This window comes from Ursus maritimus, unplaced genomic scaffold (genome assembly GCF_017311325.1).
Source record: "Ursus maritimus isolate PB19 unplaced genomic scaffold, ASM1731132v1 scaffold_18, whole genome shotgun sequence".
NCBI lineage: Eukaryota > Metazoa > Chordata > Mammalia > Carnivora > Ursidae > Ursus > Ursus maritimus.
The window spans coordinates 43920140-43948126 of record NW_024424230.1 but is presented as its reverse complement, the minus strand read 5'-3'; the positions used below and the strand labels follow the sequence as shown (position 1 = coordinate 43948126).

The window sequence follows — 27987 nt, the reverse complement described above, 5'->3', positions numbered from 1 at the left end:
TCTCACATTCCTTAGCAGGTTAGCCTGGGCAGATTTCCATGGCAAAGGCAGAGATACAGAGTGGAAGCAGAACTGTACCAGTGCTTTTACAAGACTCTTTGAGTCATCTCAACTAATATCCCACTGGCCAAATCAAGTCACACAGCCAAACCCAGAATCAAGGGGGCAAGAAGTTTAACTCTGCCTCTTCAGTGAGAGGAACTGCCAAATCACATGGCAAAGGGGCATGAATTCAGAGAGGGGGAAAGAATTGAGGTCACAAACGCAAGCAACCTATCAAAGTTTACCTTTTCTTTGCACCCCAGAGAGAAGTGATCTGTTTACCATAAATAACTATATTTGACAAATTTTATGTAATTTCCATTCTTTTTTGTATCCTATACCTTCTTCTGGGTTTTCTTTTTTGCTCAAGTACAACTTGGATGATGAACTCTCTTAGTCTTTGTAAGTCTGAAAATTTATTTTGCCATCACTATAGAATTATAGTTTAGCTGGGTGTAACATTTAGGCTATCTTTTTCCCTCAGTGCTTGACTCCTGTATCATTTAACTGTTGCAGGGAGTTCTCCTGTCTAAATTGTGCCTTTTCTCTCTCCTAATAGATTTTTTTTTTCTTTCTGAATACCATCCATGATGCATCTGGATATGGACTCATTTTTCTTTGCCCTGATTGGACTTAGGGTGGATTTACAGTCTGAGAATTTATAGATTCAATTGTGGAAAACTGCCAGCTGCTTTTTTTTTTTTAATGTATTGCTTTTCTACCAACCCTTCCATTTCCTTCTTCTGAAGCTACATTATTAAAACTCTGCATTCCCTTCCCTATCTCTTTAATATGGAACAATTTCTCACACTATTATCTAATTCACAAATTTCTTCAACTGTGTCCAGCCTACAGTTTATGCCAATTGAGCTTATTCCAATGACTGTATTTTTTGCTTAGGTTTCTTGGTAATTTTTAAATACATCTGCTTAATTTTGTCCAAGATTTTGTGTTACAATTTCATATCTGTTTGAAGATCTATGTGAATGGATTTATATCCTCAAGTATCTTAAACATTCATATTTTAAAATGTCAGACTCTCCTATAAAATTAACTTCATGTGGTGGGAATACATCTTCTGCCAATAGGTTTGTTGACAAATTTTGGGATTTTAGTTTCATGGGTTTGTTTAAAGTAGGTGGTCTTACTTGTCTTTTAATTTTTTCCTCTCTTCCCCACCTTCTGCTTCCTTCTGTACTTGCACTTGTACTCCCAGGCCCCTCCACCAAGTCCAGAATCAAACCTTTGAGAACTTCTTCCCTACAAAAAAGATTATTTTAGGAATATTTTAAACCTAATTACCAAGCTTCAGAATATCTTAGTTTAGCTCCAGATCAAGAAGCTAAGTATGTATTTTTCAGCATAATTACGCTCAGCTTCCTCAAGACAAGGCCTTAGGTAGTGGTCAGCAACAAGAAGCTTTTTTTAAGCCTTCTTTTGTAAGTAGGGGCAATAGGAGGAAGTCACATTCTAGCCTCTGAGGTTAAGCAGTAAACCTGGCTCCAGAATCTGATCTTGTAATATTTTTATCTCTATTTCTTCATAGGAGCCAATTTCTCAAATAACACTACCGGTTTCTAGACTCAGAACCCAGGAGGCCCATGGTTTTAGCCTTACCAATATTATATTTTGTTCCATTTTGTTCCATGTTAGATCTTAGCTTATTTGAGGCCTGGCCATCTCTGGTTTGGTTCACTTATTTTACCGAGCAGTAATAGTAGTAGTAGTAATACCAGGAGTAGTATGTTTGGAGAGGGTACATCAAAGCATGACATAATGTCTACTTGACCATAAATTTACACTGAATGTTCAAACTCACATACACACTCACACTTGCACCAAAACAAACAAACAACAAAAAAACCCAAATATATTATTTCTGGCCTTAAGTGACTAAAATTTCCAAAGAAATTTTTTAGGTCAAAAGCATGCATTTTTAGTGACACTAATCAATAAACATGAACTGTTATCTGCCAACAGACTATTGCAAATTATGGTTCAATGCCATTTAATCATTGGAACATTTAGGTAGATTTTCTTTCAAAGAACCAAAGAGTTAAGTGCCACAGATTTGCAGCTTGGAATTCAATTCCTTCTTATGAAAATCCAGTTATAACTTATTAAAACTCAAAATGGTTTTGGGGGGGTATGCAGGATGAATGACTTTCAGAATAGCCTGAGAGTCGTGAATAAAGAAAAACATTGCTGTGTTTATTTAGAGAGTATCACCCCTTGGAGCCAGCGTTTGCACTAATGCATTTTACATTAGCGTGCCGCATCAGGAAATCCTGACTTTTTGGTTGCCAAGGGGGTAATTAATATCAGTTCACGTTTTCAAAATGGTTGTGTTTATGTGGGAATGAGGACTGAGCACTAAACATGTTGAGCTTGAAGTATGAAAGCTTGCTGTGAAGTGAGATCTTGGGAAAGAATGGAATACTGAAATTAATGAACAGAAAATAGGATTTCTATGGATAGAATAATATTAGTACTGAAAAGAAAGGCACAGCTACACTTCCTTGCTCTTAATTTACTAAGCATTAACAGAAATAATTCCCTGGTATAGTCATATTGATAGAAGATAAAATCCTTGGTAGCTATAAACAGTATTTTGATCTACTAATATCAGGAGTCCTCAAAGTTAAAAAATTTGATGATCTGTAGGAAATAGTATATGAAATCAATAATTATTCCAAAATATCCTTCCAGAGCTAATACAGTTACACCTCCTATAGATACAAAATTCTTCGTATTTGATCTAAGCTGAATAGTGAGAGCCACAATAGATATAAAAACCAAATGCTTTTAGTACATCATTTTTTTTCCAAAAGAAAAGTTGGCAGGGAAGCCAGAATCAAAGTACACACTTCATATAGTGAAAGTCAGAAGACTAAGGAAACTCCAAAAAGCTTTAGAGAAAAAGTGCAAAAAACAAATTAAAGAAGAAGTCAAAATAAAAGTTAAAAACTGAAGAGATTTTATGAAGTCCTAACACAATTCTCAAAATAAGTACTTAGAAAACATGCTATTTATACAATTTGCTACTAGACACATGCCAAAATGATAAATATGAAGTATATTTTTACCAATACTTTAAAATTAAATCTATCGTTAAGTTCATTCAAGCAATGGAAAGAAAAGGATGATCTTCAAGGAAATAGAGAGTTTGTCCTACTTCATGAGTCAAGAATGATCAGTCACTGAACGACTATGAAGTGCACTACACACACATTAGGTTGTCATTCCTAAAGACTGTGACTCCGGACAGAACGTGCCATAGAGCAATGAGAACTGGCCCTCTACGGCATGATCCTACAGCAGGCCACAGGCTTCGCTGCTATAACAAAGAGCTTAATAAGACAGGAGCGCTCATTTTCTCACGTCGGAGTCCGCGCCAATAGGCAGAAGAATAGGCTTCATGAGGCCATTCAGGGGATTTTTTATTCTATCTAGTTGCACTGCCACTCTCTAGAATATTTTTCTAATCTATTAAGGTCAAAACTGCCCACTGATGTCAGTGTTCCAGCCCTTGGGAAATGGAAAAGAAAATGGAGCACATTTTTAAGGAGGTGATCTAGAAGCTGCACATGTCACTCCAACTCACATCCCACTAGCTGGACTCAGTCACTCACCATACCGAATTGCAAAGGACGCTATTAAATGTAGTCACTAGGTAGGCTGTTATGTGCTCACCCAAAACTTGGGGATGTTTTTTAAGACAGAAGAATATTAGGAAATAATCAGTATTCCTTAATACAGACCAAAAATGATGAAAGCCTCTCAGGATATTCAGGATTTTTATTCACCTATTTTAACATTAAATCATTATTTTTAATGTGCTGTTCCATGAAAAATCTCTCGATATGTTACCACAGTTGAAGATTGTAGCCTAAACAAATGCATCACTGTCATATCTAAGTTCTTAAACTATGGATCTCCATCAAGAAAAAGACAAAATAACATATATATTTATCCATGTATGTACAAGTATTTAACCCACATGCACATATATATTTATGCCCATGTACATACATATATGTATGTGTGTATATAATATTCTCCTTTCATTATCAAAAGTTTCCCAGATTAAGCAATAAATTATATGATCACACTATATATAGCTCTTTATTGAATTAATGAAAATTATATTGCATTGTCTACTTCTGAGACTTGGAGTTTTAAAAATAAAAAAAAATTTATATTGATTTCTAACTTTTTTTTATAGTAATCAAACTGAAATACTTCGGGGCATCTATGAAGGTAACTAATTAGTACCTTACCAAAAAAGAACTTGAAAACTTCCAACAAGCAAAAAACTCCAAGAGGTTCTAGTCGTTCCATGTAAAATCAAAGTTTATATACCCTTACAGTTAAATCTTATCCAATAAAAAGCACCTTATCAAAAACAAAAAAAACAAAACCCAGAAAGTACCCACTTTATGCCAACAAAACTGTACTTAAGTGAATGTAACTAGTCTTTGAAATGTCATGAAATCAAACATGCCTTACTTATAATTAGTGTTTTAAAGAGACAAAATATGGTGACATCTCAAATTAGTTGGTTTATTCAATAAATAATGTTGAAACAATCAATTGTCCACATAAGAAAAAAAGTTAATGCTCTAAACCGTACCAGGTACAATCAATTTTAGAAAAAAAGAATATTTTTTAATAAATTTGCAAGTTAGGGAGGTTGCAAGAAGCTATGAAATTGAATATGTAAAATCTTAAAACTTTAATACAGTAAAAGACATCATAACCTAAGTTAAAAAACAGATGAACAGACTGAAGAGATCTGCAATATACAGAAGACACAGGATTAATATTTGCATAGAGAGAACTATATATAGTTATATGTATTTGTGCATATGTATTTATATTATTTCCTCTCTCTTACACAGTAAACATCCCAACAGAAAAACGAACAAAAGACATTAAGAGGCATTTCGCAGCAAAAAATATAACGTAACTGTCATTAAGCATTTGAAAAGATGTGCAAAGTCACAAATAAATCAAATGCAACTCAAATTAAATCCTGAGATAGCACTTTTTAAAGCCTACGACAACTGTAAAAATTAACAAGGCTAATACTCTGGTGCTGGCAAGGATTTATTTTTTTAGGGGGATACTTTTTAAAATGTACACAGCCTTACAGCTAACATACTCAAAATTTACTATATAGAAATATCTCAGGGGCGCCTGGGTGGCTAAGTCGTTAAGCGTCTGCCTTTAGCTCAGGGCGTGATCCCGGGGTCCTGGGATCCAGCCCCATGTCGGGCTCCCTGCTCTGCTGGGAGTCTGCTTCTTCCTCTCTCACTCCCCCTGCTTGTGTTCCCTCTCTCACTGGCTCTCTCTCTCTCTCTGTCAAATAAATAAAAAAAGTAAATAATCTTTAAAAAGAGAAAGAAAAATCTCAACAAGAAAAACCAACCAACCAAACCCTTGCCAGATCGCTTATGAAAGCCTTGTTTTCCCAATATAAAAAATTAGGAACAACACAGAATAGGGAGCATTCTAGATATTTCTAACATTTAAAAAAAAAAAAGGAAGTTACAAAATAGTATGGCTAGTATATAACTCCATTTTTGTTGAAAGAGACAAAACAGTAATAGATGTTGGCTTGTGTGTAAAATCAAGCTGGGGGGTGGCGCCTGGGTGGCTCAGTCGGTTAAGCGTCTGCCTCTGGCTCAGGTCATGATCCCAGGGTCCTGAGATCGAGCCCTGCATCAGGCTCTCTACTCAGTGGGGAGCCTGCTTCTCCCTCTCCCTCTGCCTGCCGCTCCCCCTGCGTGTGCTCTCTCTCTCTCTGTCAAATAAATAAAATCTTTAAAAATAAAATAAAATAAAGTTGGAAGAAATGTATCAAACATTTTAATAACTGTTACCTTTAAGAGATGAAATTACAGAGCATGTTCACTTTTTGTGTAATCTGTTTTTGCTACTGTCTTCATTATTTAACACGAATTACATTTTGTAAGTGAAAGAAAAAGCAGTGGTTTATTCATACAAATTTTGAGATGGTTTCTAATCACTAATACTGAATATACAAAATTTCAAGAGCAGGAAGCATCCTGGTACCAAAGTGTTTTTAAAAGAGTACAGTTGACTCTCTTGAACCACAAAGGAGTTAGGGGCACAAACCCCCAACCATAAACGAAAATCCATCTATAACTTTCTACTCACCAAAAACTTAACTACTAATAGCGTACTGTTGACCAGAAGCCTTACCAATAACATAAACAGTTGATTATATTTTATATATGTATTATATACTGTATTCTTACAATAAAGTAAGCTAGAGAAAAGAAGCTGTTATTGAGAAAATCATAAAGAAGAAAAAATAGACTTATAATACAGGACTGTATTTATTGAAAAAATCCAATAAGTGGACCCATGCAGTTAAACCCATGTTGTTCAAGGGTCAACCGTACTTCTATAACGGTACTTAGCAAAATAATTCAAGGATGTAGTGTTTGCTTCCATTTGTGGGTTGGTGTATAAACAACACAAGGTTAGCCATGGCTGCCTCCTAAGTGAACCAGTTACCTAAGTTAGGTTAATGGTCCCTGGGGTTCATTATAACATCCTCTCTACCTTGGCATCTGTTTGAATATTCCACTAAAAAAATTAAAAGCAAAAACATGTGCCAAAAACAATGTGCCACCATAACTCTACAGAATAATGCTAATATGTTCTTAAACAACTAAACTAGTAAAGTATTTTTTAAAATGTTGATCAATAATCACCAGGCTCTTTTTTTAGTAATGTTCTGCTTCCAGAATTTTATAGGACGGGGGCGCCTGGGTGGCACAGCGGTTGAGGTCTGCCTTCAGCTCAGGGTGTGATCCCGGCGTTATGGGATCGAGCCCCACATCAGGCTCCTCTGCTATGAGCCTGCTTCTTCCTCTCCCACTCCCCCTGCTTGTGTTCCCTCTCTCGCTGGCTGTCTCTATCTCTGTCAAAAAAATAAATAAAATCTTAAAAAAAAAAAAAGAATTTTATAGGACGGCATGATATTTCTTCATTATAATACATTTTGATAAAATAACTTCAGTTTTGGGGAATATAGTCTATATGGGGATGTCAAATTTGGTAGAAAGCTCCCGGTATAGTTAGTCTTCTTACTAGGTATCAAAGGAGTAAGGTAATTTTTGTCACCACCAATTAAAAACTTTTACGAAATAGGACTGTTATAAAACAATTAAACCTTGCAAATGCACTAGTCTCTAGGAAGAAAGTCCTGGAGGAAATTCTGCTTATTAAAATTGCAATTTTAGTTTCCATTAAAAGGAGAATAAGACAACAGAAGATGGGTTGGCAAGACAAATTATTTCTTAATGTCAGTTGAGCTTATTTCAAAAGAGATAACATATCTACACCAGGTTGGGTTCAGTACAATTTTGTCTCCTCAACTCATTTATCTAATTCAGTCATCTTGATTATAGCCTCATGGACTTCATTTTCAGAGAAAGAATTCTATAACAAACAGCCCACACAACATGCTGATTACTGAACAGTTAATTCTAATTAACTTGGGCATGGCAAGAGAATTTTGATAAAGTCCTAGAATACAAATATAGTCTGCTTATACCACACTAACTTATATAAAAAACCCACAGCAAAGTCTCCAGACAAAACAAGAGAGTCAAAGAGATCTAATTTAAAGAAACAAATGAGAAAATTAAAATCACAAATAATTTATTCTTCCGTTAGAGTTGATACAGTTTTAAATAGCAACAAAGTACACAGTGGTGGAAAATTGGCACAGAACCTATAAGCATTTTCAATCACAATAAGGCTGTCCATGCTTTATCTGTTCAAACTTGATGTCCATTTTCTACTGACCAAGTTGAAAAAAACTCTACTCAGACCTTAAAACACACACACTCTCTCTCATACACACACAGAAACACATTAAAATTCCTCCTTTTGATTACAGTATGTTGAGAACAGTACATTTTGCTTATTCAAATTTATGGCACCCCTTCTGTTTTGTTTCCAGTTAGAAGTGGGAAAAACCAATTCAATTATAAAGAATACATCTTATTCCCTGGGCATAGGCAACTGTGATGAAAATAGCAACTTACCTTTGGGCTAGATGTTTTCAGATTATGCTTAAATAATTGTGGTTATAAACTTCTCAATGCATGATTTCCTGCCCAATGCAATATCCCTGAATATAGCTAAAGTAATCAGGCACAGGACAGTCTCAAATATGATTAAATATGTCATGCTAATAAACAAAGTGATCTAGGTTGCAACCTCTATGCTTTTAATACAGACCAGAAAAAACCTCATCAATAAGCACTTTCCTAAACATCTCTTTGTATTACATTAACCAACATAAAAAGGGAAAAACTTAAAAGTGTCCTTTTATAAATGGCATTATTTCCAGGGAAGAAAGTTGAAATAAAGGTTTGTAAAGTCTCCTGAACTATTAAAACCAATTGTTCTTCTAATGTTAAAAAATAAAATTACTGGATCAATGTTGACTCTTCTTTGATATCATTTAAAAAATGCTTTGACATTACTTACTAAGTTCCCTGATTACTCAAACAAAGTAAAATTAACACTTCCATTTTCAGTTATTGCTATTTTAGGAGAGAATTACCACTTCATTTACATGAAACTGCTACCAAGATTCTTCAGATCCCACATGAAGTAATTCTTATTGCCTCACATTTTAAAACTGTATTATAAATGATCTTTATAAAAAGGTTTTAATCCACAAAACTGGAAAGCTTTTAAAAAATGTCTTTTTACTCAAAACTATCACAGTGCCCTTGATTATCTAACAGATAAAAGGGATCTGAATTTCCTCTAAAGAACATAATAGTGGACATATGGTGTGCTTTGTCTTCTCCCTCACCTGTATCTTTTATAGTACACCATTTTGAGACCAACACAATCAAGCATCCACCATGCTCCAATCCACATTAACAGAGGATTTCTGATTCTGTCCAATGCGTAGTGTACCGCCTTGCATATTCACCACATGAAATAAACATAATATACAAAATATTGCTGCTGTAAAAAGTGTACATTTCCCTCTTCCCCTTACAAAAGAATCTGTGGAAAAGTATTAAATTCCCTTAACCTTCATAAACATACAAAGCTGTTCACACCTTTCAGTCTGTAACAGTCCATTTGAAACACAGTTCCCAAATCATTGCAAATTGGTTATGTCATTGTATTTTCTGTCCAATGTTGCCATCTAGAGTAGAAATGTGAAATCAAGAGTATTTTTTAGCTACTAAAGCCTTTACAACTAAGCCACAAAGGCTGCTTACTGATGAAACAGCCACTTATCCACAAGGTTTTTCCAAAAACTAGATGGAATGGAAGGATCTCTTCACACAGAGGTGTCCACAGTGCTGAGGTGACAATATGGCTGCTAATAGATACTGGCTATTGGAATGTAAGTACTTTTTCACTGCTGGTAATTTCCATACTGTCCCTAAAAGATAAATTTAAAAATACAATTAGATAATGATTTGAGCATAGTTTGACCATAATAGTTTGGCAAAGAAAATTACAAATAAATCTTAACACTGTCATACTACAAAACTGACTTCATTGACAACAAACAAAAACTGCTATATATTCAGGTACATAGTATCTTTGTAATTGCCCCTGATACTATATTCAATTGCAAATGGATTTCAGAGTCTTTGAAACTAGAATAGTACCTATCACATAGTAGGAATTTAAACATTTGGTGAATTTTGTTGAACTGAACTGAGCAAGAATGAGTGAGTTCTGGTTCTAAATCCTGCTGTGGTACGTACTGTGTATTAATTAAGTGCTAGTGTAACAACTCTGTGACTGTTCAGCTTATTATAATAGCTATTACGAATTAACATCAATGGTATTTGGAATAAGTAGCAAGGATGGAAAGATGCCTGGGAGATAAAGGGGAAAAACCTTCCATCCATACTAAAGAAGCTGGGCTTTTCCCTGAGGCCAACAAAGTGTCAGCAAAGGCATTCAGACAGGCAGCTGGTACACAAAATCAAGGGAAGTTTGTTTTGTTTTTGTTGCTTTTAATAAGATAGACTTGAAGGCCTGTAGGCTGACAGGACGGAAGAGACAAAGAGAGTACAGATAAAAAGAGGTGATAAATGAAGGAGCAGAATTCTACAAGGGAGGTAAATAATGTACAGTATAGCTGTTAGGGTTAGATTTTAGAGAAGAGAAGGGATATCTCTTCCTCTGGAAAAGAAAAAGAATGGGAGAAGAAAAGAGAGACCTATTAGAAAATACATATTTTTAACAAAAACTTCCTAAATGTTCTTAAAAGCACCTATTTTCCAAAAACAGTACTCATAGGAAGCACATAATCAGCTGTTTCCTTTGGCTAAATTTCCCCCTCCAAGTCATATTTATCATTTTCTATCAAGAAAGTATTCTAGAATTGAGCTACTTCTACACCTCAAGAACCAGCACCCTAAAACTTGACATTTCCATAGAAATAGATAGATACATTTGAAAATCTGTTGAACGCCACTATATATCTAATTGAATAATGCACTATAAAGAGAATTAAGGCATTTTAAAAATATTAATGTCCTTTCCATAGCTATAGTCAACAAAACTTAAAGTCAGTGCTCATCTTGAAATATTTATTTGCTTTAAAATACTCTTAAAAGAAAAAAAAGTAGCACAGGGGTATATAAAAACAGCATTAGTAAAATGTTGATAATTGTTGAAGTTGGTTGACACATATACAGGGATTCATGATACTACTCTTTTTTTGTAGTTGTGTAAAGATCCCTACAATACAAAGTTTAAAAGAAGAAATATAAGCCAGTGCTTAGCATCAGGAACTTCTTATTCAACTGCTAAATTCAGCTTCAGTATTTAGGGTAATCTAAGTCCCAACTCTACTGCTAACTTTCCATCTGAGTCAAAAAAAGCTCTGAGACTCATTTTTTTCACACTTAAAAGGTAGGACTGTAACATCTCCATCTCTAGATCTCAATTTTCTTTCCATTCATGGCTACATTAATTCCTTCATCATCTGTTTGTTAGGACATTTAAATAAGAGAGGACATGAGGAAGGGCTTTTAAAAATTTTAAAATATTATAAATAAGTAAGCCTCAATGCTGGAGGGAAATGCTCCCCTAGTGAATATGTATAATGAGATATTAATGATGAAAGTGACTTGCACATATTATGAATGATGTGAAAGCAGAAGAGAGGTTAAGAACTGCTGTGCTACATAAATATAAGCTATAATTTATCTACTATATTATGAATTACTTGAGGGTAGTAAGGGTAGGGACTAGGGCTTATCCATCCTGATGTCCCAAGTACTGAAGATTGCCTGGCACTGACACGTAAGACTTCTTCAATAATGTCTGCCAAATACTATATTCAAGCAATTATAAACATTTACTGAGCAAATATTATAAGCTCATAACCATAATAAATTTGAAAAACAGGGAAGGTAAAACTTAGAAATAAATAAAGTACAATTACAGAAGTTCTATAAGAGTTCAGAAATGAAAAGATTAACACAGCTAAAATAATCAGAAAAATATTTCAGAGAATGTGGAAATCTTAAGAAAATAGTAAAACTCTGAATTGCAGAGAAAAGAAAATGAGGCACTTCAAATAAGGGAATAGCTAAAGCAAAGGCAGGCTGGAAAAATAGGTATAGAACACTTAGGGAAGTGGAGTGTAAAAAGGAATATACAATAATGAGAAGCAGATGCTATTAATTACTTGGTAACACAGAGCCTGAAGTAACAGAAAGAAGAAGTCTGGCTAATACTAATAATAGCAATCCCAACATATAGAGATATAGCAATCTCTGTATCTCAGTTGAACTAAGACCTTACCATGTGTCAGACCCTACACTAAATGCTTTGTGTCCATCTACAACCTGTAAGTAAATATTATCTCCATTTTATAAATGAAGAAATTGAGATGCTGAGAATTTTAAAAAGTTGACCCATGCTTGATCACAGTGCTAGGACCAAATCAGATAACAAGTAAGCCCAAAAAAGTACACTGTATATCTGCAACCATGAGCAAATCCCAGAATTAAAAAGTATAGGTTTGGGAGCCAGACACCAACTTCTAGCATTAACTCCACCACCTAACATAACAGCTTCTCATCCTTGAGAAAGTTACCTATCCTCCCTTTCTCAGTTTTCTCATCTAACAAGTGAGAGTAATTGTAATCACCTCAAAACGTTATTAGAACAGAAAACCTGGAACTGCTCTACAAACTACTCAAGTCCTCACTGATATTACTGGAGGCAGCCGGGGAAAGTGGGCTCTAGTCGTCAGTACAGGCTCCAGTCACTCAGAATGTGCCACCCAGCTCCACCACTTCTTGGCTCTATCCTCTGGGCAAATCACTCCAACTCTCTTCAGCTTCTCTATGTCTGCTGCTTCAATATTTTTTTTTAATTATAAAATTCCTCTGACTAGGGTGTAAAGAATGAATGAGAAAGGAAGCAAGAAGACAGTGTGGAAGGATCTTGCCATGATGAACCTAGGAGATGTTGATGGTCTCAACTAAGATAAGGCGGTGATTACAGAGAACTGGATGAATTAAAGAACTTTAGGAAGGAGGGTTAACAAGATTCTGTCACGTATTAGATAGAGGGAGACAGACTTGGATATAAAAAGTGGCACTTGGCATTCTAGCTTGATAGTACCTCTCTTCTTTGATAGGGAATAAATACAGAAAGGAGTAAGTTTGGGTAGAAAAACTGTGAATTTATTTTGGCTATGCTGAACTGATATACTTATGATACCTCTAAGTGGAGATGTCCAGTAGGCATCTGATTTTGAGAAGCAAGAGTCAGACTACAAATAGAGATCTGGGAGTCAAGAGCATGGTAAATTGAAACCATGTGAGTAAAGGAGATTATCTAAGGAGAGTGTACTAAATGAAGAGTTGTCCCCAGGCTAGAAACCTGAGCAACACCAATCACCTTTAACTTTCTTTCTTTTATTCATCTAATCATATAAAAGTCTTAAAATTATTGTCACAATACTTTTTAGGGATTTCTTTCTGTATTCTTATGATCACCATTCAAATTTAGGAAGTAAAGCCCTTATTCACTTATTTATACTTTATTTATCAATATTTACTGCTAATTGGTATGTTCTACTAGGTGATAGAAACTCAACAGTGATAAAAAATAGACATGGTGATGTCTTTAAAGGACTGATATTCTAGGGGAAGAGAGTACGACAATAAATAATACATAATCTATCACATGGAGATACATGCTACACTGAAAAATTTAAGCATCTAACATAATTAATAAAACTTTCCCACTAAAATGAGGAAGAAGGCAACCACCACCCCTTTACAACACTGTACTAGTAATCCTAGCTTATGCAATAAGAAAAAGAAATAAAGGTATGCAGATGACATGATCATCTAGGTAGAAAACCCCAAGATTCAACAACAACAACAAAAAAACCAAGGTTAACATACAAAAGTCAATCACTTACCTATATACCAGCAATGAACAAGGGGAATTTGAAATTAAAAACAATACTATTAACGTTAGCACAAAAATGACAATTAGGTATAAATCTAACAAAATATACATAAAATGTACATGAGATAAACTAAAAAACTGATGAAACAATTTTAAAAAAGACCTAAATAAATGGAGAAATGTCACATGTTCGTGGATAGGAAAATCAATATTGTTAAAATGCCAATTCTTCCAAACGTGATCTAAAGAGTCAACACAATTCCAAACAAAATCCCAGCAAGTTACTTATGGTTACTGACAAACTGATTCTAAAGTTTACAGAGAGAGGTGGAAGACCCGGAATAGCCACACAATATTAAAGAAGAACAAAGCCAGAGGACTGAGAGTTCTGACTTCAAGACTTACTATAAAGCTACAGCAGTCAAGACAGTGTGGTACTGGTGAAAGAACAGAAAAATAGATCAACGGAACATTTAAAGAGAGCCCAGAAATAAACCCACATAAATACAGTAAACTGATCTTTGACAAAAAAGCAAAGGTAATACAAAGGAGCAGAGAGTCTTTTCAAAATGGTGCTGGAACAACTGGACGTCCACATGCAAAAAAACAAATCAAGACACAGATCCTAAACCCTTCACAAGAATTAACTCAAAGTGGAAAATACACAAGAATAAAACTCCTAGAAGATAACATTGAAGAAAACCTAGGTGACTTTGAGTTTGGTAATGACTTTTTAGACACAACACCAAAGGCATAACCCATGGAAGAAATAATTGGTAAGATGGACTTCATTAAAAGTAAAATTTGTTACTCTGCAGAAGACAATGTCAAAGGAGTGAGAAAACAAGCCATGAAGACAATACAATATTTACAAAAGACACATCTGATAAGGACTGCTATCCAAAATAACAAAATACTCTTAAAACTCATCAATAAGAGAACAAACAACCCAATTAAAAAAATGGGTCAAGATCTGACCTGACATCTCACTTAAGATATAAAGCCGGCAAATAAGTGTATGAAAAGATGTCCACATCATGTCATTAGGGAAATACAAATTAAAACAATGAGATGCTGCTACACACCTATGAGAATCGCCAAGATCCTGAACACTTAACAACACCAAATGCTGGCAAGGATGTAGAATGACAGATTGCTGCTGAGAATGCAAAATGGTACAGCCACTATGGAAGACAGTTTGGCAGTTTCTCACAGAACTAAACAGACTCTTACCATATAATCCAGCAAGCGTGCTCCTTGGTTTTTATCCAAATGAGTTGAAAATTTATGCCCACACAAAAACCTGCACATGGAAGTTTATAGCAGTTTTATTCATAATTGCCAAAATTTGGAAGCAACCAAGATGTGTTTCAATAAATGAATGGATAAACAAACCAGTACATCCAGACAACGGAATATTATTCAGCACTAAAAAGAAATATGCTATCAAGCCATGAGGAGGACTTAAAGGCATATTACTATGAATGAAATGCCAGTGAAATGAAAAGGCTACATACTATATGATTCCAAGTATATGACATTCTGGAAAAGGCAAAAATATGAATATAGTAAAAAGACCATTGGTTGCCAGGGGTTAGGGAGGAGAGAGAGATAAATAGGGGGAGCATAGAGGTTTTTTAAGGCAATGAAACTATTCTGTATGATACTATAATAGTGGATACATGTCATTATACATTTGTCAAAACCCACAGAATGTACAACACCAAGAGTGAATCCTAATGGACACTATGGACTTGGGGTGATAATGATCTCTCAATCTAAGTTCACTGATTATAACAAACGGACCACTCTGGGATGCTGATAGCAGGAGAGGCTATGTATATGTAGGGGTAAGGTTTATATGAAAACTCTCTGTACTTTGCACTCTATTTTGTTGTGAACCTAAAACTGCTCAAAACTATAAAGCCTATTTAAAAAAAATTAAAGCACGCTTCCAGTCAAGATGGGTTTACCCAAAAACCACTCAAAACATATGAAATGATCACATTCAGGACACAAGGTAACAAAGAAGAGCAATTTGAGAAATTGGAAACAAATGAGGTGAGCCCTCTGGTTATACATTTTACTGCACTGAGAGTCTCTACACTGCAGTGTGTGGAGTGGAACTAAGGCTGCATCTGAGTTAAAGACACAAAGCTTAGAGTCTGGAGGGAAAACAGGAGCTAGAGTTCATAGGATAGAGTACTAGAAAGGAGAGAAATGCACAGAAAGAGAACTGTGCAGGTATGCAGAGGAACTCTCTTGAGTATTCACTATAGTACTGATATGCAAATGCATTCAAGGAAAATATCAGTCTAAGGAAAGAAACAACTAAAAGAATTAGAGAAAACAACACTTGGCACTCATAAAGAAACAGATATAGTGCTTACTTCCACCAGCGAAAGTGAAAAACCTCACAATTCAAGGGCATTGGGTCAGGTACTCGAAAAGTTACTTAGCAGAAATACTTAGCAGAGGACTAAACACAGCTTTGGTCCTGACTAACAAACCTTAAAAGCAATCCCCAGAAGATCAAGATGTGTCTACGTTACTTAACTGTATCCCAAAACAAAGCTTAAGAATATTTCTAAGAATACATATGTATCTACCACAAGAGTAAAAGTGATATTCATAATTTCTGGCATACAATCAAACATTATCATGCATACAAAGGATGAGAAAAATGACCCATAATGAAAAGGAAAAAAAAAATCAATCAAAACTGACCCAGATGTTAAGAATTATCAGGAAAAAGATATTAAAACAGTTATCATACTTGTATTCCATATGTTCAAAAATTTAGGCAGAGACATGGAAGACATAAAAAGGACCCAAATTGAAATTCTAGAAAAAAACCCCAAACTGAAATTCGAGAGATGAAAAATACCCGGGAATGGATTAAAAGTAGATAAAACAATGAACAAGAAAACATTAGTGATTTTTTTGACACAGCAAAAGAAACTACTCAAAATAAAACAGAAAAAAAGGAAAACAAGAAATAAAGTATCAGTGAACTATGGTGGAAGTTTAACCAGCCGAATATACATGTAATTGGAATCAACTAACTGTGTAATTGGAGAGGACAGAAAGGGATACACGGGTAAGAGAAGGGAAAATACTTGGTCAGAATTTTTCCCAATTTGATGACAACCAAAAAGCTACTAATCCAAGAAGATATATGAACCCTAAGCATAAAACACAACCAAATAATTTCATAAAGGGAAAATCTTAAAAAACAGCCAAAAAAACAAATACCAGGGGTGCCTGGGTGGCTCAGTCGTTAAGCATCTGCCTTTAGCTCAGGGCGTGATCCCAGGATCCTGGGATTGAGCCCCGCATCAGGCTCCCTGCTCCGCTGGGAGCCTGCTCCTTCCTCTCCCATTCCCCCTGCTTGTGTTCCCTCTCTCGCTGGCTGTCTCTCTCTCTGTCAAATAAATAAATAAAAAATCTTAAAAAAAAAAAAGATAAATACCAACTACCAGAAAAGAAAGAGAAGAATAACAGCAGATGCCTCCTTAGAAATAATATAAGCAAGATGACAGTGGAGCCATATTTTTAAAGAGCTGAAAGTAAAAAAACAAAACAAAACAAAAAAATAACCTGTCAAACTAGAATTCTATATCTAGAATAAATATTTTTCAATAAGGAAGAGGGGCGCCTGGGTGGCTCAGTCGTTAAGCATCTGCCTTCGGCTCAGGGCATGATCCCAGCGTTCTGGGATCAAGACCCACATCAGGCTCTTCTGCTGGGAGCCTGCTTCTTCCTCTCCCACTCCCCCTGCTTGTGTTCCCTCTCTTGCTGGTTGTCTCTCTCTCTGTCAAATAAATAAATAAAATCTTTAAAAAAAATAATGGAACTTTCTCGAGCATAGAGAAACTGACGACCTGCGTAACAACAAATGTTAAAAACAATTTCCTTTCCTTCACGCAAAAGAAAATGATACCAGATGGAACTAGGAATCCACCCTAGGAATCAAGAGGACCAGAAATGGTAAACAAATGATTTTTTCTTATTATTTAAATATCTTTAAAGGATAATTGCTTTTTTAAAACAAAATAAACTCCATATACTATACAGTTTATAACACATGTACAAGTAAAATTTACAACACTAACACAAAGGTTGAAAAAAAAGAAATGAAAGTAAACTTTCATTGTATATGTATGTATACTACACATAAGGTGGTATAATATCACCTAAAATATGCTACAAGATGGGTGAACCTTGAAAACATTACACTAAGTGAAAGAAGCCAATCACAAAACAACACATATTGCATGACTCCATTTATCTCAAATACCAGAATAAGAAAATCTATACAGACTGAAAGTAAACTACTTGTTTCCTAGGGCTGGATGTTTAGAGAAAAATGAACAAACTAAAGAAAAAAAAAATCTCATTGAATGGTACACTCTAAAATGGTGAGTTAATTGAATGGTATATGGATTATATTAAGATAGTTTCTTTTTAAAGCAGAAAAAAAGTTCAAAATAAGACAGAAAAAGAAGAAAAAGAGAATAAAGAACAAAATAAGAAAAAAAAATCAAGATGATGTGATTTCAACCAAATCCATAATCACATAAAACATAATGTAAAAACCCCTCCATTAAAAGGCAGAGATTGTCAGATTGGATAAAAAGGCAAGACTTGACAAATGCTGCCTTCACAAAAAACAATTTAAATATAAAAACACAAATATGTTAAAAATAAAAGGATTAAGGGGTGTCTGGCTGGCTCAGTCAGTAGAGCACACAACTCTTAATCTTGGGGTTGTAAATTCGAGTCCCACATTGAATGCAGAGATTACTTAAAAATAAAATCTTTAAAAAAAATAAAAGGATAAAAAAAGACATGTAATTCTATCAATAATCCAAAGGAAGTTGGTGTGGGTATATTAATATCAAAAAGATCTCAGAGCAAAGAATATTATCAAGGATAAAGAAAGTTATTTCATAATAGTAAAGGAATAAATTAATCAAGACATAAAATTCCTAAAAATGTATAAACCTTATAAAGGTAGCATTAAGATACACGAAGCAAAAATGGACAGAACTGCAAAGAAAGATAGACAAACACACTATTATAGCCAAAGATTTTAATATGTTTTCCTCAGTAACTGAGTAGAAAAAAAATCAGCTAAGTCATAGGAGACTTGAACACTATCAACCAACTTGATCTAACATTTATAGAACATCCTCACAGACCATATTGTGGGCCATAAAGTAAGTCTCAATAAATGTAGAAGAATTCAAGTTAATTAATGTTGATGGAATTATGATGATGGAACTAAATGAGAAATCTGACAGAAAAATATCTGGAAAATCTCCAAATATTTGAAAACTAAATTATACACTTCTAAACAACACCTGGATCAAAGAAGAAATCAAAAGCAAAATCAGAAAATATTTTCAACTGATTGAAAATAAAAACACAACATATAAAAATTTGTGGGCTGCAGTTAAAGAAGTACTTAGAGGGGAATTTACAGCAATGAACACCTAAATTAGGAAGGAAGGCAGTTCTTTTTTTTCTTTTTTAAGATTTATTTATTTGACAGAGAGAGAGACAGCCAGCGAGAGAGGGAACACAAGCAGAGGGAATGGGAGAGGAAGAAGCAGGCTCCCAGCAGAGCAGGGAGCCTGATGCAGGGCTCGATCCCAGGACCCTGGGCTCACGCCCTAAGCCGAAGGCAGACGCTTAACGACTGAGCCACCCAGGCACCCCTGCAGTTCTTAAATCAATGAGAATTCAGCTATTACCTTAGGATATTGGAAGAGATGAGCAAATGAAACCCAAAGCAAGCAGGAGAAAAGAAATAATAAAGAAGAGGGCAGAAATCAAGGAAAAAGAAAAACAAAGCTGGGGAGGGTGGCAGGGGGAATCTATAAAACAAAAAGCGGCTCCCTGAGAAGATCAATGAAGTACATAAAAACCAGTAGCCAGATTACTTGGGGGACAAAAAAAGAGAAAGATGGAGAAGATACACATTACCAATACCAGAAATGAAAGAGATAATATCACTACTGATACTAGAGATACCAAAAGGATAAAAAGGGAATCATTCGACAAAACAAATGAAATGGACAAATCCTTCAACAAATACAAATAATCTCAAGAAGAAATAGATAACCTGAATACACCTATGTCTAATAAAGGAAATTAAAAACCTTCCTGCAAAGAAAATCCAGGCCCAAACAGCTTCACTGGTGCATTGTATCAAACATTTTACAAGGAATAATACCAATTTTACGCAAATCCTTCAAGAAAACTGAAGAAGGAGGGCGCCTGGGTGGTTCAGTTGGTTAAGCATCTACCTTCGGCTCAGGTCATGATCCCAGGGTCCTGGGATCAAGGCCTACATCAGGCTCCCTGCTCCTCAGGGAGCCTGCTTCTCCCTCTGCTTCTGCCTCTCTCTCTCTCTCTCTCTCTCTCCCCCCCTCTGTCTCTCATGAATAAATACATAAAATCTTTAAAAAAAAAAAAAAGAAAAGAAAAGAAAACTGAAGAGGGGTGATTTCCTTCCAACTCACTTTATGAAGCCCATGCTATTTTGATAACAAAACCAGATAAAGACATTAAAAGAAAACTAGAGTCCAATATCTCTCGTAAGTATAGATGAAAAATTCTTAACAAAATTTTAGGTGATCAACTCCAACAACATATAAAAAGGATAATAATACATCATGACCAAGTGAAGTTTATCCTAGCTATCCAAGATTGATTTAAAACTTGAATATCAAAAAAATTCTTGATTTTCAAAGATTATTTAACATACTAAGTTAAAAAAGGAAAGCTATGATTCTTCCAAAAGATAAGGAAAAATCATTTGACAATTTCAACATTCATTCCTAATAAAAATTCTCAGCAAACTAGAATACAGGCAACCATCCCTACTTGATAAGGGACACCTACACAAACCCTACATAACTTATGTAAGCCTGAAAAGCTCATTGTTATCTCCCTAAGATTAGGAATAAGACAAAAGATGTCCCAACTATTTCTATTCAACATCGTACTAGAGGCTTTAAGGAAGGGATAGATTAAGGGGGAGGGAGGCGGAGAATTCAGATTATAGAAGGAAAAAAATAGTCTTTATTCACAGGTACCATGATTTCTATGTGGAAATTTTAAAGGAATCTACAAAAAACTAATAGAAATAATGAGTTAATGTTACAGGTTTGATAAAATATCAAATGTAAAAATAAACTATACTTTTATATAACCAGTAATTAATAACTATAAATTGAAATTTCAAAAAATTTACTATAGTATCAAAAATATAAAATACCTAGAGATAAATCTGACAAAAATTAATGTAAGACCTGTATGCTGAAAACTACATAACACTGTTGAAAAAAATTTTTAAGGGGACATATGCCGTGCTCATAGGATGCCACTCACTGACATCACGTTAAGATATAGTTGTCTCCAAATTTATACATTAAAGGCAATCTCCATCAAAATATCAGTAGGCTTTTTTGAGAAACTAACAAGCTGATTTTAAAACTTATATGGAAATGCAAAAAACTTAAAATGCCTAAACAATTTTGAAAAAGAACAAAGTTGGGAAACTAACAACACCTAGTTTCAAAACTTACTTTAAAACTATAGTAATATGGGGCACCTGGGTGGCACAGCGGTTAACCTGCCTTCGGCTCAGGGCGTGATCCCGGCGTTATGGGATCGAGCCCCACATCAGTCTCCTCTGCTGGGAGCCTGCTCTTCCTCTCCCACTCCCCCTGCTTGTGTTCCCTCTCTCGCTGGCTGTCTCTATCTCTGTCACATAAATAAATAAAATCTTTAAAAAAAAAAAAAAAACTATAGTAATAAAGACAGCATGGTATTAACATAAAGACTGATAAATACATCAGTCCAGAAATAGACATAGTTACGATATTCAGCAAAAGTTCAAAGACAATTCAGTAGAGAAAGGATAGTCTTTTCAACAAACGGTGCTCAGAAAATTAGCTATCCATTTAAAAACAAAAATACAAACTTCAATTTGTGCTTCCTACAAAAATTAACTCGAAATGGATTACAGACTTAAATGTAAAGTCTAAAAATATAAGGCTTCTAGAAGAATTAAGAGAAGATCTTTATGACTCTAGATTACGTAAAGATTTCCCACATATAATATCAAAAGCGTGATCTATAAAAGAAAACGTTGATAAATTGCACTTCATAAAAACTTTAAAGTTCCTCTCTTCAAAAGACAATGCTGATGAGAGACTATGGACTCTGAGAAACAAACTGAGGGCTTCAGAGGGGAGGGGGGTGGGGGAATGGGATAGGCTGGTGATGGGTAGTAAGGAGGGCACGGACTGCATGGTGCACTGGGTGTTATACGCAACTAATGAATCATTGAACTTTACATCAAAAACCAGAGATGTACTGTATGGTGACTACCATAATATAATAAAAAAACATTTAAAAAAAAGACAATGCTGAAAGAATGAAAAGAGAAGCCACAGACTGGAGAAAACTATTTGCACATTATATACTTGATAAAGGACTTGTATGTACAATATAGAAAGACCTCTCAATACTCAACAGTAAGAAAATAAAGAACTGAATTTTCAAATAAGCAAGATTTGAGCAGACATTTCAGAAAAGATACATAGATGGAAAATAAGCACATGATACGTCATTATCACTAGTCCTCTGGGACATGAAAATGAAAAGCATAATGAGCTATCACTATACATGTGTTAGAACAGGTAAAATTGAAAAATTTTGACCCATCAAAAAGTATCAAAGAGTACACTTTTAATATGTGCATTTTATATTTAAAGTTGTTTAAATACAGAAGGGTGGAGAAATACAACTGTCCCACCTTAGCCACGGTTTGGCTTTCTGTAGTTTCAGTTACCCATGGTCAACTGTGGTCCAGTAACAGAAGATCCTCCTGACACATCATCAGAAAGTCAACAGCAGCCTAACACTATGTCACAATGCCTATGTCATTCCCCTCACTTCACCTCATCACCTAGGCATTTTATCAGTCCACATCATCATAAGAAAGGTGAATAATACAGTACAATAAGATATTTTGAGAAAGACCACATTTGTATAACTTTTATTATAGTATATTGTTATAATTATTCTTTTATTATTCTTTACTGTTGTTCATCTCTTACTGCGCCTAATTTATAAATTAAATTTTATCATAGGTATATATGTATAGGAAAGATAGTATATACAGGGTTCAGTACTATCTATGGTTTTAGGCATCTACTGAGGGTATTGGAACGTATCCTTTGTGGGTAAGGGGGGCTACTATACAGCAAGCAATGGAGGATGTTACTATTTTTAAAGATTTATTTATTTATTTTAGAGAGAGGGGATGGGCCGGGGGAGGGGCAGTGGGCGACAGGCGGGGGGCGGGGCGCGGAGGGCAGAGAGAGAGAAGACGACTCCCCGCTGAGCCTGACAAGGGGTTTGATCTCACAACCCTGAGATCATGACCTCAGGTGAAATCAAGAATCAGATGCTCAACCGACTGAGCCACCCAAGCGCCCCAAGGATGTTACTATTTTAGATAGGTAGACCGTGAAGGACTCCTTGATATGACATGATGACAGATCAGAGCAGAGATCTGAAGAAACTGAGGAAACCAAGCATTGCATGTATCAGAGAAGAGTTTTGGCAGTAAAGGGTGCAGCAAATACAAAGGTTCTGAGGTAGAAATATGCTTGATGTGCATGGGAACAGCAAACAAGTCAAGGTGACTGAAACAAACTGAATGAGGGCAGCTATAAATACGGAGATGAGGTGGTGGGACAGGTTGGGGCAGCCCAAGTCATGCAGGGCTTTGTAGGTCATTATAAGGTCTGGCCTTCACTATAAGACTGAAGTCACCACAAAGCTTTGAGCAGTGGCTTTAAAAGCATCTAATGTTTTCAAAAGATCATTCTGGGTTCTATGTGGAGCATATCCTATAGTGGAGCTAGGATGAAAGCAGGAAGATCAGGAAGGAAGACATTGCAATAGTCCAGGTGAGTGACAGTTGTAACTCTGACTTGGGTAAGAGCAGGAGGTTGTAAAAAACAGCTGGATACTGGATAGATTTTGAAGGAAGAGGTGATGAGATTTGCTGGTTGACAAGATGTGTGATTTGTAAAAAAGAGGGGAGCCAAGATGACAACAGGTTTTTAGATTGGGGAACTGAATCAAGCTGCTGTTACTGAGATACCAAAAAATGACGGAGAAGCAAACAGCCTCTAGCAAGGATTTCCCTCTCAATTTCCCCCCTCTTTTAGTCCATCCCGCACAATGCTACAAGAGTCATCTGCCTAAACCACCACTATAATAATATTACTATTGGATTTAAGAATCTATATTAGTTTTCTACTCCCTTCACTATCTTGAAGAGGTGAACTACTTTCCCTAAAATGAAAAGACCAATAAGCATTTGGGTTGGGGGATACAGATAAGGTGAAACCCATGATAAATATGGGCAGACTACTAACACTAGAGTAGCTAAGATGGTCCCCTCCTCACAGTCTTTTTAATGGGGAAGGAGATGTGGCTGGCGTCTACCCAAACGTCATGGGTCTTTATCTATAGTACCATCCCAAATTCCTAAGTAGTTCACAGGGTGGGATAGTTATAACAAAAGAGGTAGTATATCATGTGTGTAACACATATACTATATACCACACATACTATAAATCATAATATCACATACGTTTACCAAGTGCCAGGCATAGCTAATATTTTATATACATCATTTAAAACCCTTTATAGGCTCCAAATGATGTCAGGATAAAGTCCAAGTCCCCTAACATGGCTTCTAAGAGTCTTTCTAATCTAAACCTTAACTTCTCTCTCCAATCTTGCCTCTCCCTCCCCATGCGTCTGCTTTACTCAACCATACACCTTAATGCTAGTCCTTTGTGAATGCACTTCTTTCTGACTAGACTACCCTTCCCTACTCTATGTCTACTTGTCTAATACCTACTCATCCTTGGCCCCTCACAATAATACAATACTTCCCAAAGAACATTTTTTCTATTATCAACATTAGGAGCCCACTTCCACAAAAATCCTGCACAAAAATCCTGCCTTTCTTCACACGTTACTTCTCACGCTATATTACATCATGTTTATCTGGATCCCATCTAGACTTAAGTTCACAAAAGCAGAATTTATGTTTATCTTATTTTCCAATGTACCCCAATTTTAGGTATTTACCATATAAATATTGCTCATGAAACATTTACTTAATGACTGACGTTAAGCTTAGGGAATTTAGAAATATGTCATTTACAGAGAATATGGTTAGTTCAGTCCATGACATGCTAAAGTTGACAGAAATAGCAAGACATCCAAAGAGAGATGTTCCATACACTGCTGAAAAAAATGGAGCTGAAGTTGGGTTGCAAAGGGTGGGTTGAAGGTACTGAAAATATAAGACAGGGTGAATAGACCAATAAAAACACTGAGCCAAGGATTGATAAAGCACAGTAATTAGAAGCTAAACAAAACCATTTGAGAATGAAAATAGGAACATATTTCAAATATGTCAAAAGTAAAGTCAAGAAAGACCAAGATATTTAATTCCTCCACCAGGGCACCTGGGTGGCTCAGTCAGTTAAGCATCCGACACGTGATTTCAGCTCAGGTCATGACATCAGAGTCATGGGATCGAGCCCCGTGTCAGGCTCTGCGCTCAGCATAGAGTCTGCTGGAGACTCTCTCTCTCTCTCTCTCCCCCTCCCGTCACTCTAAATAAATAAATAAACAAACAAATAAATAAAATCTTCAAAAAAAAATTTGCTCCACCAGCCATAGGGACCATGTCTTGTTTTACTCCTCTAGGACCTAATATAGTGTCCAGCATATATAGAAAATTAATAAATATTTGCTGACTGAGGGGATAAATGATCAGATGCTCACTTTTTAAAAAGTTAATTGGTAAATTAGAATGAGCCTAAATCTTGTCCTCAGGAATCTTGCCCTGAGTCATTAGCCAAGACTTATTTCACTTTTAAAATTTAAATAAAATTTCTATCTAATCCTTTGATTTAGTATTAGTGGTTTTTTAAAAATATTACTCATTTGTCCTTACCCTTTTAGTTTAAGTCTCTTATATCTCTTTTATCTTTATCACCAAAATAGGAAGTGTCAGTACAAGGGGCTGTAGGTTTGACAGAGCACTGATAAAAGAACTGCTCACACCTCAAGTTCTAATTAGTACCGCATGGAGTTGTTCTTCAAACCAGATCATCTACACTGACCTTGGAAGCACAACTTACAAAAAAAAAAAAAAAAACACCTTTTATGGGTAGCTTAAGTAGTGAGCAGACCAGATTCTCCTCACTAGAAAGTCATTAGACAATACTGAAATCAATCTAAAGAAACTGCCAACTTAACAAATCATTTTCATTATAATTTAGAGTACGTATAATAACAAGATTCACAAAAAAATGACTGTGGCACAGATTATTAAGTCTGAAAAGTTTACTGATAAAAAGAAGGAACTTAAGTAAATTCTAGGTTCAAGAGAATACAGTCATCTTGGAATGAGATAAATCCCTAGATATATGAAAACAGAAGGAAAGAAAACAGGAGATAAAGATTATTAATACTTGAGATAGTGGATATGTGTATGAAAGGAGGCATCAGAGACAGGAGGTAAATATGAATTGAAAGAGAAAGAACATCAGGGATGTGGAGGAAGTGCAGTGGATATGCTGAAGTCAAGATGAGAGCTACGAAGAACACTGACGGACTCCACATCTCCACATATCAATAAGCATGAGGGAGATAGAGAAATTAGGGGCCTTAGAATAGAGAACGATGCTTGTGATACCCACAGGAAGTCTGCCTGGGAAAGACCAGAGGGAGAGAAAGAGAATATGAATGAATATGAATGAATGCTTGTGCCCAGAGATGTGTTTTATATATTACTGTACCTATGATCAACTGCGCTAGCATTCTATGAAAAAGACTTAAAAGTAAATTTTTTTTTTTTGTTAACTCATGTACTATGTACAAGGAGGAGGGAAAAATGAGCCTTCAAGTGAAAAACACCCTAATGAAGTGTGAACAAACAATGGGGCAATCACACAGTCGGCCAAATAACTTACCTGGTCATATCCATAAGGCCTCTGCTGTGGCGGCTGTGGTGGTCCAGGCTGTGTTGGTCTATAACCCCCATATTGCTGACCTTGCCCTTGCGGGTAGTTAGGATACTGAGGACCTGGACCACCCTGTGAAGGACCTGCAAAATAATTAACACAAACAAAAACCCAGATAAAAACAGAACTCAAAAGGGTTTAGAACAAGATGCTATTATGTTTTTATATCTAAACATAAAAGGATAGCTTGGTATCCTGATCTTCTCAAATACTTTTTGAAATAAATTCCACAGGTTGTAAGAGTGAAAATATTGTAAGGATGCTACCATGTACAAGATGTTTTGATTCATAGGAACTGGTAAGCTATGTGTTAGCCATCAAAAAAGATTTTTTTTAAATGAGTAAAAGAGACTCAGGAGTTGTAAAACAGGTTAATTCTATGGTATTAAAAAAAAATCATCTATACCTCTACTAGAAAGTAACTAGTATAAGCAACAGATAAAAGAAGAAGCAGATTCAAATTAAAATACTGAAATAACTTCTTTAATAAAGTTTAAGAATTAATGATATTTATAGCTGTATGACTCTAGATTTATGCTCGCAATCACCGAAGAATCACAAAGAATAATTTTCCATGTAAATTCTAGATTTATATTTGCAATCACCAAAAGAATGCTTTGTGCCTACATTACTAAACTTACTATCACAGTATTTTCAAACCAAAACTAAAGACTTGAAAAGCCACAGGTTGCATGTGAAAAAACTTGATTCAAAAGTTACATTCTGTGTACCAATCACCTCTAATACTTAACCCATAAAAATGAGTGATTTCCAATTCCAGAGAAGGCAAGGGACTAATTTGGCTTGCCAAACAAATATGTCTGTTTCATAAATTCCACTACTGCCTATTGTAAAGAATGGTTTATAAAGCATAAGCTGAAAAGTTTTGACACTTAAATGTTTTCTATCATAGCCATTCAAAATTTGCCATAAAAAAAAAAAAAACTGATGGCAGAGGAAAGTGTCAAAAGAGAATAAATTTTCAAGCTTAAATAAATTCCATCAGTCTATTATTTATTTATTATACATTCAATTATTAAAACTCTAAATTTTCTATTAGAAGAAAGTACAACGACAGAAGCCTATGAATAAGCAAAATGGGAACTTCTTTGGGATTCCCAATGTCTAACAAAAGAGCATTTACCTACTTAAACCAAAATATTCAGTTTCATTTACTCTTTCGTCCCACTGAAAATAATATTTGTATCAATGAATTTACTTGATTTAACCACACCGTATTTGTTTTCATGTAAACACAATAAAACCAGAATACTCTACTTATTCAAAATACAGATATTCAATAGTCATGAAAGGAGAACTGCCATTTGACAAG

The 27987-nt window shown here is 35.3% G+C and overlaps 1 protein-coding gene across 3 annotated transcripts in view; it reads right to left on the bottom strand.

The window, feature by feature from the left end:
* Positions 1-7723: 7723 nt before the first annotated feature.
* Positions 7724-27987, bottom strand: part of SS18 (SS18 subunit of BAF chromatin remodeling complex) — an 82850-nt gene continuing 62586 nt past the window's right edge. For all 3 annotated transcript variants that reach the window (XM_040632625.1, XM_040632626.1, XM_040632627.1), the window contains 2 exons: positions 26604-26737; positions 7724-9499 (listed from right to left, as the gene is read on the bottom strand). In XM_040632625.1, the coding sequence (XP_040488559.1) occupies positions 9473-9499; positions 26604-26737 (161 nt within the window). In that variant the 3' untranslated portion in view covers positions 7724-9472. The remainder of the gene's footprint in view (positions 9500-26603; positions 26738-27987) is intronic.